Source organism: Rhinatrema bivittatum, chromosome 5 (assembly GCF_901001135.1).
Source record: "Rhinatrema bivittatum chromosome 5, aRhiBiv1.1, whole genome shotgun sequence".
In the NCBI taxonomy this organism is placed as follows: Eukaryota; Metazoa; Chordata; class Amphibia; order Gymnophiona; family Rhinatrematidae; genus Rhinatrema; species Rhinatrema bivittatum.
This window is the reverse complement of record NC_042619.1, coordinates 113,399,723-113,414,148: the sequence shown is the minus strand read 5'-3', so window position 1 is coordinate 113,414,148 and position 14,426 is coordinate 113,399,723. Positions and strand designations below refer to the sequence as shown.

Below are 14,426 nucleotides of genomic sequence, written 5' to 3'. Positions count from 1 at the left end.
ACTAGCACCATCATATATTTCTTAATGGCATAAACAGGGTAATAATCATTTCACATGATACATCTAAGACCCAAGGGTTCCTTCTGAATAGTTTCTCTGAAAGAGGCATTCCTTTTATATGTCTGTTTCTGGTTTACAATCAATTGTGAAGGCTGTGGCGTTGTCTTGTTTAAGAGCACACCGTTTAACACGCGACTGGCTGCACATTTCCCACCGGTGTCTATTACCCCTTATACTGTAAGGGGTAATAGCGCATGGAAAATGCGTGGCCAACCACCCCGAAACTAATAGCGCTCATCGCATGCAAATGCATGTTGATGAGCCTATTAGTTACTCGCCTGCAATACTGAAAGTAAAATGTGAGGCCAACCCCCCTAGTTTAATAGTCTCCCTTTCCTCCTGTTAGCTCCAACCCTTAAAACCCCACTGACTAGCCTACATTTTTTAATTTTATTATTTACACGCCATCCACAGCTGTAGTAAAGTTACGCAATTTGCCCAGTTAACATAAATCAAATCAGGCTATCAAATCCCCCTGATTTGATAGCCTTCCTTCTCCCCAGTTGGCCCCGACTCTTAAAACTCTGCTGATCTATTTTCTTTATTTTTTCACTTTCATGTCAGCGATAGCTGATATGTAAGTGAAAAAGGTTACGTGGCAGGGGACCTCAGCGCACACCGGATCGCATAAGTATATAATTGCAATTTTCTGGTTAAAGTCCCGAAATGCCCATGTACCACCCATGCCCCATCCAGACCACGCGCACACTCTGCCTCTTTTTGAGAAATTCTAAGATGTGTGCACTGTGACATTTATGTGCATATCTGAGCAGGTTTTAAAATCCACTCGGCGCACGCAAGCCCAGTTTATTTGTGCATCCCCTAATTTCGGCACATGTCAGGCTTTTAAAATTCACCGTTAAGGTGGTAAATTTAAAACCAGTGCGGGGGCACACATGTGCGCACAGTCGTCGGCCCGCACCCAGGGATGCGGCTATTTCATAACATACGCTCGTATATGTGCGCATGTTATAAAATAGCCTGGCCACGCACACATGTGTGCTGAATTTTAAGTGGGGGCATACCTGTGTGTGCAAATCCTACTTCTAATGCATATGTGCAGGGATTTGAAAAGGGACGTGCATGACACATTCGCCAGTTTTACCAGTTCATTCTTAGTTCACCCAGTTAACAAATAGGTCCTCTAACCCCCTGGTTTGATAGCCTGCACAACCCCCAGTTATCCCAGACCCTTTAAATAACTCTGAAATGGCTTTTTTTTTTGGACTTATACACCATCCGTAGCAGAAGTAACGTTACGAGGCAGGAGCTCTTCTTGCATGCCATCCATAGTAATATGCGATAGGGTATGTGCCAGATCGTATTATTTATGTGCAAATTTCTGGTTAAAGTCCCAAAATGCCCATGTACTGCCCATGCCCTACCCAGGCTATGCCCACACCACGCTCTTTTTTGAGCAGTTCCAAGACATGAGTTCATCTCCAATTAATTCATGTTTCAGGCTTTTAAAATCCACCTTTTAATCAACTTGACTAATAGTAGTTTATGGACTTTTCCTCAAGGAACTTGTCCAAACATTTTTTAAACCCAGCTAAGCTAACTGCCCTAACCATATCCTCTGGAAACAAATTCTAGAGCTTAATTGTGCGTAATAAGCAGTGGCTATTCCCCAAGTCATCTTGACTAATAGCAGTTTAGGACTTCTCCTCGAGGAACTTGTCCAAACCTTTTTTAAACTCAGCTAAGTTAACTGCCCTAACCACATCTTCTGTTGACAAATTCCAGAGCTTAAATGTGCATGGAGTGAAAAATAAATTTTTTCTGATTTGTTTTAAATGTTCTACTTGATAACTTCATGGAGCCCCCTATTCCTTGTACTATCTGAAAGAGTAAACAACTAATTCACATTTACCCCTTTAGTCCTTTCATGATTCTGTAGACCTCCATCATATCCCCCCTCAGTCATCTCTTCTCCAAGCTGAACAGCCCTAACTTCTTTAGCCTTTCCTTCATAGGGGAGACATTCCACCCCATTTATCATTTTTATTGCCTTTCTTTGTACCTTCTGCAGTGCATCTATATCTTTTTGAGATGCAACAACCAGAGTTGAGCACAGTATACAAGGTGTGGTCTCACCATTGAACGATACAGAGGCATCATGACATTCCCTTCCTAATAATTCCTAAAATTGTTTGCTTTTTTTTTTTTTTTACCTCTACAGCACACTGAGCTGACAATTTTAATGTATTGTCCACTATGATGCTTGTATTACCCCTATTAGTAATGGGATATTCCTATGCCAGAGTATTCTAGACAACTTTTTGTGAATGCGCCACCAAGTAAGATTGAAACCAGGCAAAAAAGGACCTCATAATGCCAAGTTCAATAAGTCTCATTAATAACATGTCATGATCCAGCATATGATGGAACCACACCTTGAGTTTTGTGTGCAGTTCTGGTCTCCCCATCTCAAAAAATATATAATAGAACTATAAATGATGCAGAGAAGGGTGACCAAAAGGATAACGAGAAAGGACCAGTTCCCCTACGACAAAAGACTAAACGGGTTAGGGATCTTTAGCATGGAGAAGAGATGGCTGAAAGGAGAAATGATGATCGAGGGCTATAAAATCATGAGTGGAGTGGAAAGGGCAAATAGGAAAAGGTTATTTAATCTTTCCAATAGTACTAGGACCAGAGGACACTCATGGGTAGCATTTTAAAAACAAATTGGAGAAAGTATTTTTACACTCAGTGCACAAAACCTTGGAATCTGTTACCAGAGCATGTTGTGAAAATAGTTAACATAGCTGGGTTTAGAAGGTTTGGACAAGTTCCTGGAGGAAAAGTCCATAAACCACTATTAGCTATGTAGGGGAAGCCACTGCTTATCCCAGTTATGAGCAAAAAGGAGGGGACTTATTCTTTGGGATCCTCCTGGGTACTTCTGACCTGGATTGGCCACTGTCGAAGACAGGATGCTGGCTTGATAGACCTTTGCTCTGACCCACTGCCTCCATTGCATGCAAATATATCATATGTATAATTCATTGTGGATATCCTGCAAACTTGATAGTGTATACATACACATTTGTGTTCTCCTGGGTTATTTATGGCAATACATTTTAACACAATCACTATTCAAGCATTGCTGATGTTTGAAATAGAATGTGTGTCATATGATTTGCTCCTGTTTCACAGTTTTATAAATATATGTGATATATATATATATATATATATATATTCACAAAAAGAGTACGGCAGTCGCCTCATTTTAGTTCTCTGTCAGAAGGTTAACGAAGAAGGAAGGCTGAGGTTTTGTTTATGAATATAACGTTCAAGCATTCATCAAGTTCCAAATAGCATGAAGAGACAATCACAGTACCATATAATAACAATCTCCTAATAAATCAGATTTCTATGGGTATCTGATAGAATGTAATGCTTTCCCCTCTGAAGAATCCAATTTTTTTGTGAAACAAAGGCCTTTGTTGGGCAAATACTTCATCAGTGTTCTTGTTATATATATATATATATATATATATAGATAGATAGATAGATAGACAGTTAGATAGATATAGATATATAAAAGGAGAGAGAGAGAGAGAGAGCCTAGGGACCTTCATTTTCAGTTTTTATTTTTTTTCCTTAGGAATTTAAATATTATAACAAAAGAAATTAGTGGAAAAATGATTTCTCCTGCTTGTTATGACAACATAATTTTTCCACTGATTGTTTTCATTATAAAATTGAAATTCCCAAGTTCAATAAAATAAAAAGTGAAAATGAAGATCCCTAATATAGGCTTATGATGTTACAGTCCTCTAGATGTCAAGTTCAATTGATCTGTATTTTTAAAAACACTCTCTCGTTCTCTCTTTTTATATACACATACACTCATACACATATATGTACATACATTTATTTATTTAGTACTTTTTTATACTGACATTCATGATACAGATCATATCATATTGGTTTACATGGAACAAGGGGTTATAACATTAACATAGAAGAAGAGGCAAAGTTACAATAAAACAAGGGCAATGGAACTAGGGAGATGAAGAAGCCAGAAGCAGAAGATAAACTTGGTAACTATAACAAATAATATAGAGGGTTAGAAATGGAGTGCACTGATTAGGTGGCAATTAGTATATGAACTGTGGAATATCTGAGACAGGCCTGAGTTAGGGGAAGGCTTGTTGAAACAGCCAGGTCTTGAGTTTTTTTCTGAAAGTCAACATACATATACCCCTCGCACCAGCCCCAGCCAATGCAATAAGAAGCTAGGCTAGGCACTGCCAAAGAACCACTGGGTTGATATCTCTAATATTTTTGATAGGTTATCTTTTATTTCTTTCTTTATTAACATTTTAACAATAATGTCTAATCTTACTTGCATTTCTCTGTCCATCACTGGGTAAGGGTCATGAAATGAGCCATCATTTCGCTGATTCTGAATTAGAAAGGAAACGGCTTTATGGATGTAACTGATTTCAACATGTATGTATCCCATACATTTTATGAACACTTTAACAACAAAAGCAGTTAACCTAAAAAGAGTAAGCAAACACAATTAAATGACTTTAAAATTATGCAAAAAAGGTAAAAGAATATATTTTAAAGTTCTGCGGATATATCTGTTAAATATATCTATGAGGCTGATTCACTGAAGTGTGATAATCTGTGTTAAGCTTTTAATATGGAAAACCTGCTTTATTAGTGAATAACCCCAACTGTGGATTTTCTGCATTAAAAGCTTCATGTAGCTTTCTTCACCTTAAAGAATCAATCTGTAGGAGGCCCAATGGTGTACCTAGATATTAACAAAATCAAAACGATGGTTAAACTGGTATATATTTGTAGCACTTCCAACTGCCATAAAACTTTGTTGGACCCTTAATCCTAGAGGCAGCGTTAACAACAGACTCTTATGATATAGGGTCACTTTGCTTTTATTTAATATCACTTATATTTTGTTCATTATGTGCGTCTGTATCCAGACCACGGGAAGAGAAAAAAGCTACACATGAATAGCCATTCGGTTATGCTGATGGAACGGTGTCTGGATTTACACAGATAAGAAGTGTTGAAGAAGTCATTCCCCTGAAGCAGGACCTTGTGGTCCGAAACATGGCCGTGTCGGGACTGTGACATTTTTCTGTGATAAGTATTTTCAAAACTTTTTGGGATTGTGACCGGATATCGTGGTTGTTCCAGCTTTACATTGGAAAAGATAAAATATCAGTTGTTAAGACTTGTAGTTCATCAGCAATTCTGAGAGATTGCTTTTATTGAAAATATACAAACTATATAAAAAAATGAACAAAAATGAACAAAATATAAGTGATATTAAATAAAAGCAAAGTGACCCTATATCATAAAAGAGTCTGTTGTTAACACAGCCTCTAGGATTAAGGGTCCAACAAAGTTTTGTGGCAGTTGGAAGTGCTACAAATATATACCAGTTTAACCATCGTTTTGATTTTGTTGACAAATAAGGTTACTGGAATACACTATTGTGTGTTAGTGGGTGTGTGTTTGTGATTGGTACCTAGATATTAGGCACCCGAGGCGGATACTTCCTTTGGCAACCACCCAATATATAATTTTAAAATTTCTTAAACATTGATAAAATATTTTGAAACAGACACATTAAATAACACCCAATAATTAAAACTAATAAGGATTTTAAAAAATCTCCTGCTCTCCATATCTGTCATCCTAAGATTGTCATAGACTGGGGGCACACACACACACACACACATTCACACTTCCTCTTTGCTTCTTTCTCACATACAGACAGACTTCCTTTATTTCTCTTTCTCACACACGCTTCCTCAGTATCTCTTTCTCACACATTAACACACACACACACACACACACACACACACACATGCAGACAAAAACTGAACTGGAAACCACAAGCCAGATTCTGTATGTAGTGCAACAATGGAAAAGCAGAAAACTACTATGCCTCAAAACAATACAATCAAGAAATATAAATTAATCAGAATAGTTAAACCATACTAAAAATTATAAATTTCAAAACAGCTGCTGAATAGAATATACAATAATTAGAAGCTCCTGTACAAATTTAAAAACATTTTCTAAACATCGATAGAGTATTTAAAAAACAGCAGACATCAAATAACAGCCACTAATTAAAACGATTAAGAATTTTAAAAAGCCCCTGCTCTCCATAACTGTCACCATGAGATTGTCGTGGACTGGGGGTACACACACACATACAGAGAGCCACAAAATATGTTCCCTATGTCTCACACAAACATACACACTTGGTGAGAGACAGAGGGAGCTTGAGTGTGTATGTGTGAGAGACAGACACATTTCCTTGTCTCTCTCTCTCTCAAACACACACCTGCTTCCTCTCTCTCTCACACACGATTCCTCTGTCTTACACACACATGCCTCCTCTGTCTCTCACCCCCCCCCCTACACACACACAGGCACCTTCACACATACACACACACCCTTATATACACACATGTACACCCCCTCTCATATACACACACTCTCTCATACACATACAAACACACCCTCTCATTGGCACTCACACTTACAGGGCCATTAACTCGTTCTTTCACACACATTTTGGACCTCTTCTGCTGCTGCTGGCTTCAAGAAATGCTGTCGGCTCTGCAGGCCTTTTCTTCTGCTGCTGGCTCCGGGGAAATGTCGGCAGTACCACAAGGACTCTTCTTCATCTGCCATTGGCTCCTTCTTCCACAGCCAGCCTCACACATTCCCCACCAAACCCACTGGATTCGTGCAGTGTCCACAGCCCAGGAAAGCAGCCCTCACTACTCCTCTTCTGTGCGGCAGGATGCCGATGCTCAGCCTGCCGCTGCTCTTCCTAGGCATGTGCGTGAGGCTCGTCCATATATTTAAAGGGGCCGCAGCGGGGAACCTTCCCATGGCCCCGGATGATGTCGTCACCCTGCGGGGGTATTTAAGGGCAGCCCTTGCTCTCTAGATTTGCCTCAGCAACACGTTGAACTCCTGCGAGTTGGTGAGTTATTCTGCGTGTTCCTCCTTCTCCATGTTCCAATTCCAACTCCTGCTATTCTATGTTCCTGTTCCAGGTCCTGCTTCTCCGTGTTCCTGTTCCAACTCCTCCTCCTACTCGTTCCTGCTCCTGACTCTGTGCTCCTGTCCCAGATCCTCTCTCCTGTTCTTTGGATGGTTCTTCTGGGATTGACCTTGGTACGTTCTTCTGACTCTGTCTGCCAGCCGCCTGTCCTGACCTCTAGCCTGCTTCCTTGATTCGTATGTCTGCTACCTGTCCCTGACCTCAGCCCGTCTGATTTACTTTCATCTGTTATTCTCGTGGATTCGTCACTCAGAGACCCGCATCTACGTCCAGCTGACCCTGGCACCCAAGGGCTGAACTTGCGGGGAATGAGGGCTGGTAGTGGTGAAGGTCCAGTTGGGTCTCTGCACTGCTCTACTCCATCTGCCAATGATGGGGACCTGCAGAAGGGATCTCTCCCTGCAGATAGCGTCAACCCTGCTTCGGCCCAAGGATCCACACTGCAACAGCTTGCTGAGGCCATGGACCTGGCAGATCTCAAGTCTCCAGGCTATATCAGGTCTGGCACAGAAACTTCAGCAACAGCAGCAGTTCTTGGAGATGTTGGCGACATCGCTGGACTGTATAAATGCCCACCTCAATGCCTCGGCAGCTCCCCCAACACGCCTCCTCCATTCGCCTTCTGGCCCCTCCCAGGTATGCTGGCAACCAAAGCGATGCCGCGGGTTTCTTAACCAGTGCTTTATGCACTTCACCTTACAGCCATCACAATTCTCTATGGATGTCATCAAGACCACGTTCATCCTCTCCCTCCTTGACAGGAAGGCTTTGGCATGGGCTTCTCCTCTGTGGGAGCATGGGGACCCACTTCTCCAGGACCTGCAGCATTTTGTCCAGATGTTTAAGCAAACGTTCGACGAGCCAGGCCATCTAGCCGCGACAGGGTCAGATATCCTGCACCTTCGCCAGGGGGCGAGGCCTCTAGTAGACTACGCTATAGAATTCCGCACCATGGCAACAGAACTCTGCTGGAGGGAGGACTGTTTAACGAGCATCTTTATGGAGGGACTGTCCTCATGTATTAAGGATGAGCTGGCAGCCAGAGATTTCCCTGAGTCCTTGGATGATCTGATTGACCTGGCTGGAAGAGTGGACCGTCACCTTCAGTAGCGAGCCTGAGAACTTTGGATCCCATGCCATCCCATCACACTGGTGCTGTCCTCCTCTGGCCCACTCACCACCATGGCCTCCATTCTGGCATGCCCTGATGAACCCATGCAGCTTGGACAAAGCCTGCTAACATCTGAGGAGAGACAACGTGATCAGGCGATGGGCTTATGCCTGTACTCTGCCGGGAAGGGACACTTCCTATCTCAATGTCCCGAGAAGCTGGGAAACTCCTGAGCCTGGGACCCGTGGGGGAGGTGTCCTAGGCTTCACTAATCCAGCTCCCCAACATCCTCATGTGACACCCTTCTAAACTCCCTCCTGGCATTACGATTCAAACAACTCATTACATCCCTCACATAAAGATGGACATACGTTAGACCTGATTTTCACCAACTCCGGTCTCCAACCGTCAACACCCCCTTCCTGCTCACCTGTCCCCTGGTCTGACCACTTCCTTATTGAAACCCTCTTCTCCATTAACACTTCTTCCCCTAGCAACACTGACAAGAACTCCACCATAATCTCTCGAAAGTCCTGCAACACTGATGATCTCATCTCAGCATTAGCAATCTCCCTGCCCAAACTTGACTGTACCAACCCCGATGCAGCCCTTTCTTCATGGCACAATCTCACACTGGAGATAGCCAACAAACTGCTCAGCTTCCACACGCATACTAAACTCTGACTCCAAACATTCAAACCCATGGTACACCTCAGAGTTAAAAACTATGAAAAATAAACTGAGACAAAAAGAGTGAATATGGCGCAAGTACCCCACTCCCCAGCATACCTCCAGCTACAAATCAGCCCTTCACTGCTACAGAATTACCACACTTAAACACAAAAAGGACTTCTATGCCTTAAAAATCCACCAATACGTATATAACCCCAAAGCACTCTTCTCCTATGTCTCAAGCCTTACCAAATCTATCCCACACACGATTCCTGACTCTGAAGCCCACGCTAAATGTGAAGAACTGGCACAATTCTTCAACAATAAAATAGCGAACCTCCTTTCCAGATTCACCTACCCCCTGCATCCCACACCATCAGGGACTGACCTTCCCACTGCCTCCCTAAGCACTCTGGAGCTTACCTTTGCCAAAGAAGTTGAATCTATCCTAAAAAAGCTTAGACCTACCTCCCACCCCTCAGACACCATCCCCACCAAAGCACTCCTTTCCATTCCAACCTCCATTGCTAAATCTATATCTGACATCATCAATTGTTCCCTCTCCACAGGCATAGTCCCAGACACACTCAAACTAGCAGTGGTCAAACCCCTCCTTAAGAAACCCTCTCTGGACCCGAAGGTCCCTGCTAATTTCCACCCCATCTCAAATCTCCCATTTATAGCCAAGATAATGGAAATAGTTGTCAACTCACAACTGTCCAACTACCTTGAAGACCACAAGATCCTTCACACTGCACAATTTGGCTTCCGTAAACATTTTAACACGGAATCCCTCCTCCTCACTCTCTCCGACCACCTCCTCAGAGGCATGGACTAAGGGAACAGCTACATTCTTGCCCTCCTCGATATTTCAGCCGCATTTGATACCATATGCCATCACCACCTCCTCACCCGATTAAAAGATATTGGCATTTCAGGCTTAGCCCTTCTTTGGTTCTCTTCCTACCTCTCTAACAGAAAATTCTCTGTAAAAATAGGTAATGCCACATCTGCCCACTATCCTCTCTTACAAGGGGTTCCTCCCTCTCCTCCACCCTTTTCAATATCTACCTCACCCCGCTCTGCCAACTCCTCTCAGATCTCAAACTAAAATTCTACCTATATGCCGATGATGTGCAAATCATCATACCAATCCACTCCTCTATCACAGATGCCTTATCGCACTGGGACACCTGCCTTAAATCTATCAACTCTCTCCTCACCAATCTCCACCTTGCACTTAACACCACAAAAACCGAGCTACTTTTCATTTCCCACCACACCACCCCTTGCTCTAGACCCAGCCTTCAAGCTCATCTCCTCGCAACCAGTTGTAAGAGACCTTGGAGTACTCCTGGACCAACAACTAAATCTCAAGAGATACATCAGCTCCATCCTCAAAGAAGGATTCTTTAAACTTAATGTACTAAAAATAACTCAAGCCCTTATTACACTCCCATGATTTCTGGACTGTAATCCAAACCACACTAACATCTAAACTGGATTATTGCAACTCTCTACTCTTGGGTCTCCCGTACTCCACAATAAGACCTCTCCAAATGCTCCAAAACACTATGGCAAGAGTCATATCAAATGCCCATAAAACAGACCATATAACCCCCATTCTCAAAGACCTCCACTGGCTCCCCATCCCCTCTCGCATTCTTTACAAAACACTCACTATCATCCACAAAGCCATTTACTCCCACCACTCCAACTGGCTTGACCTTCCTTTCACCTCTGCACACCTTAATAGTCCCACTAGAACAATCAACAAAGGAACTCTTCACGTGCCCTCTCTAAAAACAGCACACCTATCGCAGGCCCCTCACGTTGGAATACCCTGCCCTCAGCACTCCGTCTCGAATCATGTTCTCTCAAATTTAGGAAGAAACTAAAAACATGGTTATTTAAACAGGCATTTCCTGACTAGCAAACCCCCCTGCTATAACCATCAATCATCTTCTTCTACCATCGTACACTGTGATCTACATGTTTCTAATAATGTATATAATAACTAGCATTCATGATATTATCCAACATGATATGTTCCAATAGTTACCTATGTTAAGAACTCTACACCAGTTGTACTATCTTTCTATGCTGCTTTCCCGCGTTTCTCTTTGCCCACCTGTTTTATTCCCTTGTTAATTGTATTTTCTATTCATTTTGTTATATTGTAAACCGATGTGATGTTCACACTAACACCGGTATAAAAAAGGTTTTAAATAAATAAAATAAATGTTTCCTGTGGCTCTTCACTCGGGCAGCCTGGAATTCCAGACCCAGATCCTCATTGATTCTGGAGCAGGAGGGAACTTCATTATGAAGAGCCTGGTGGAACACCTGAAGTTACCAATTCTACAGAGATGCCTCTTGTGATCTCCTCGATCTTGAGAGACCCCCGTCCCAGGATGAATTACTAAGACCAAACTTCCCTTATGTCTATGGACTGGCTTGCTGCACCTGGAGGAGATTACCATCCATGTGATCCAAGGAAGCCCAAGCCCCCGGGAGGGAGGCTTAGGGGGGGGGGGGTACCATTGAGACGGTTGGCTATGGACTCCTGCAGCCAGCCTCACTCATTCCCCAATAAGCCCACCAGATTCAGGCTGCAGACGTGGCCCAGGGAAGCCACAATCGCTACTCCTCTTCTGCATGGCAGAAGAGGCTCGTTCACACAGTTAAAGGGGCCATGGCAGGGAACTTTCCCATGGCTCCGAATGATGCCATCACCCCATGGGGGTATTTAAGGGCAGCCCTTGTTCCCTAGCCTAGCCTCAGCAACAGATCGAACTCCTATGTGTTCCTGCTTCTCCGTGTTCCTGTTCCAGCTCCTGCCTCTCCATGCTCCAGTTCCAGCTCCTCCTCTTCCTTGTTCCAGCTCCTGGCCCCGTGCTCCTGTCCCGGATCCACTCTCCTGTTCCTTGGGTGGTTCTTCTGGTACTGACCTCGGTACATTCTTCTGACCATGGGACCTTTCTATATGCTAGCAGCAATGGCATCCCTCCCTTTGTTGTCACCCGGGGTGGACCGTCCCTTCCCCCCCCCCCTTAGTACACCGCTGAAGAGGCCTATGCGATACAACTCATTTAAGTTGCTAACTTGGAGATAGATGCTAACTTTGATAGCATGGAGTTAGATGGATAACTTGGAGTTAAATGGATAACTTGTGAGTTATCAATCTGAATGACTTTGAATACTGACCTCATAATGTGCATGCGAAAACTCTACTTAATGTGCTATGCAAAATGTTTTGCATCAGCACATTAAATTTAACACTAGCATAGCCACAATAGTAGCATACTTGGAAACTTTAAAAAATCTACCATATCCAGTATTACCATATGAAAATCCCACGCAAACTGGTTCAAAGTGAATGGGCTGGTTGTCAAGAGGGATTTCCTTCCTCCCTACTTCAAGTAACAACATCCAGACCCCATCATGAAATCCCTTTCCGCCCCTTGCAGCAAGATCCAACCCTTGTCAGGGTATCACTCTCCCTCCATCCCTTCCTCTGGGTCATAGAAATTCCCCCCTCCCCATCCACAATGCTAATAATCCTTTCCTCTCCTCCCATGAGAGAGGGAATTTCCTCTTCATGGCAGATCAAATAACCCCCCGCCACCCCCCCCCCCCCTCATGAGTTTGGAAGCCTCATTGTGACTAAGAGCATTTTTCAAGTCTTTTTGGGTTCAGTGGACAATACACTTTAGTGTTATTTGTGCCCAAAAAGGACAAAACTGCTATTCTTCTTTCCATCATGGACCATGACATGGCGGAACGAGGACTGAAGATAAAGGCTGATGGATACCTTGGACCTTATGGAGAGGTTGTATACTTGCAAATGCAATGTAAATAGGGCCAATGGCACTATTTGGAAACAGAGTAGGTGTTTGCCTTTACCAACTTGATTATTTGGATCTCTTGCAATACAATCTGGCAGCAGTCTTCTATAAAAAATAAAAAAGGTGTTTGTACCTGGAAAGTCATAGCCAAGAACTGATAGATGGATAGACTACAAACAGAGTTTAGAGTGGCAACTCTCTCTCTCCATGTCAGTTAAATCAACTCTGTCCTGCAATTCAAGATGCCACCTCGTCCACAATAATGCCCTACACAGAGTAGATGTCATGTGGTTTGCCCATGCTCAAATGATCAGAAATGCCTCAAGATGAGTGAGAGTTCTTTTCAGTTTGTTTGCCCTGAGCACTCCACATCTACAGTCTTGTGCAATTCCAAGATCCATTATTGAGAAAGTTTGCTCACCTTTTATATATTTCTAGAGACAGGGACCATAACTTTCAAACCGGTACGCGAGTGCACATGTGCTCAGGTGCATCGGCTCGCACCCAGGGATGCAGCTATTTTATAACTTTCATGTGTATATGCACGCATGTTATAAAATATCCTGGCCGCGCGCACATGTGCGCCATATTTTAAGTGGGCCCGCACATGTGAATGCAAATGCCAGTTCTACCCTGCAAATTGGGGGCCTTTAAAAGGGGCACACGCTGACTCTATCTCAGTTTTACCATTTCATCCCTAGTTCACCCAGTTAAGCGATAGCCCTCCAAAATCCCCTAGTTTAATAGCCTTCACTCCCCAGAGTTGTCTGAGACCCTTAAAACGCTGCAGATCTGCCTAGCTTTCTTTATTTTTTAATTTACATGTCATCCATAATAGAAGTAAGTTATGCAGTAGGAGACCTTGGTGCATGCCAGATCATGTATTTATGTGCACATCTCGGATTCACACCCCAAGATGCCCATGCTCTGCCCAAAACACGCCCACGCCGCACCCCTATTTTGAAAACGTCCGAGATGTGCGCATTGCGACATTTACCCGCGCATCCAGGTGTCTTAAAATCCACTCGGCGTGCACAAGCCCAACATATTCATGCAACCCTGATTGATGCGCACATCGGGCTTTTAAAATTCACCTTTAAGGTGTTCGATAGATTGCCCTGAGAAGAACGCAGTACGTGAGAATTGTCTTGACCATTAAGTTTAGATTTCAAACAGTGGCAGACTGAGGTAGCAAATAAGATTGGAGAGGTTTAGCATCAACAAGATAAGGTGTAGAGGAGCCAGAGGAAACAGAGAAAAATCTACTGACAAGATTATGATACAGTATGGCACACGCCTTCTGGCAAGCAGCAGAGAGGAATGTGAGCAGTCAGCAGCCCAAGCCAATATAGGGTGTGGTGGACTTGGAGGTCCACCACTAAGGAAGCAGGGAGAAGTGTGCAGATGGGATGTAATCTCCCCAGTTACCCCAAAATCTAGCCAGGGTAACACGTTATTCCCCAAAACAAGAAATGTCTTATTTTTTTCCTACAAAGTGATAGCTAAATGATATGTTTATGTATGCAATATTCTCAGAGGGCAATTTTCAAAGCTTACCCATGGCAAAAGAGGGGTGGGATTAGGACAGGGGAGGGAGAGAGAAGGACTGGTGGAAGTAGGAAAGAAAGAGAGAGTATGAAAGAGAAGGAGAGATACTGGA

General features: G+C 43.2%; 1 protein-coding gene across 1 annotated transcript in view; it reads right to left on the bottom strand.

Moving 5' to 3' along the window:
* The window catches only part of LOC115092143 (complement C4-A-like), a 274,266-nt gene that overhangs the window by 109,021 nt on the left and 150,819 nt on the right, over nt 1-14,426 (bottom strand). Inside the window, exon 26 of the mRNA XM_029602749.1 lies at nt 4,418-4,574. Within this exon, the coding sequence (XP_029458609.1) occupies nt 4,418-4,574 (157 nt within the window). The remainder of the gene's footprint in view (nt 1-4,417; nt 4,575-14,426) is intronic.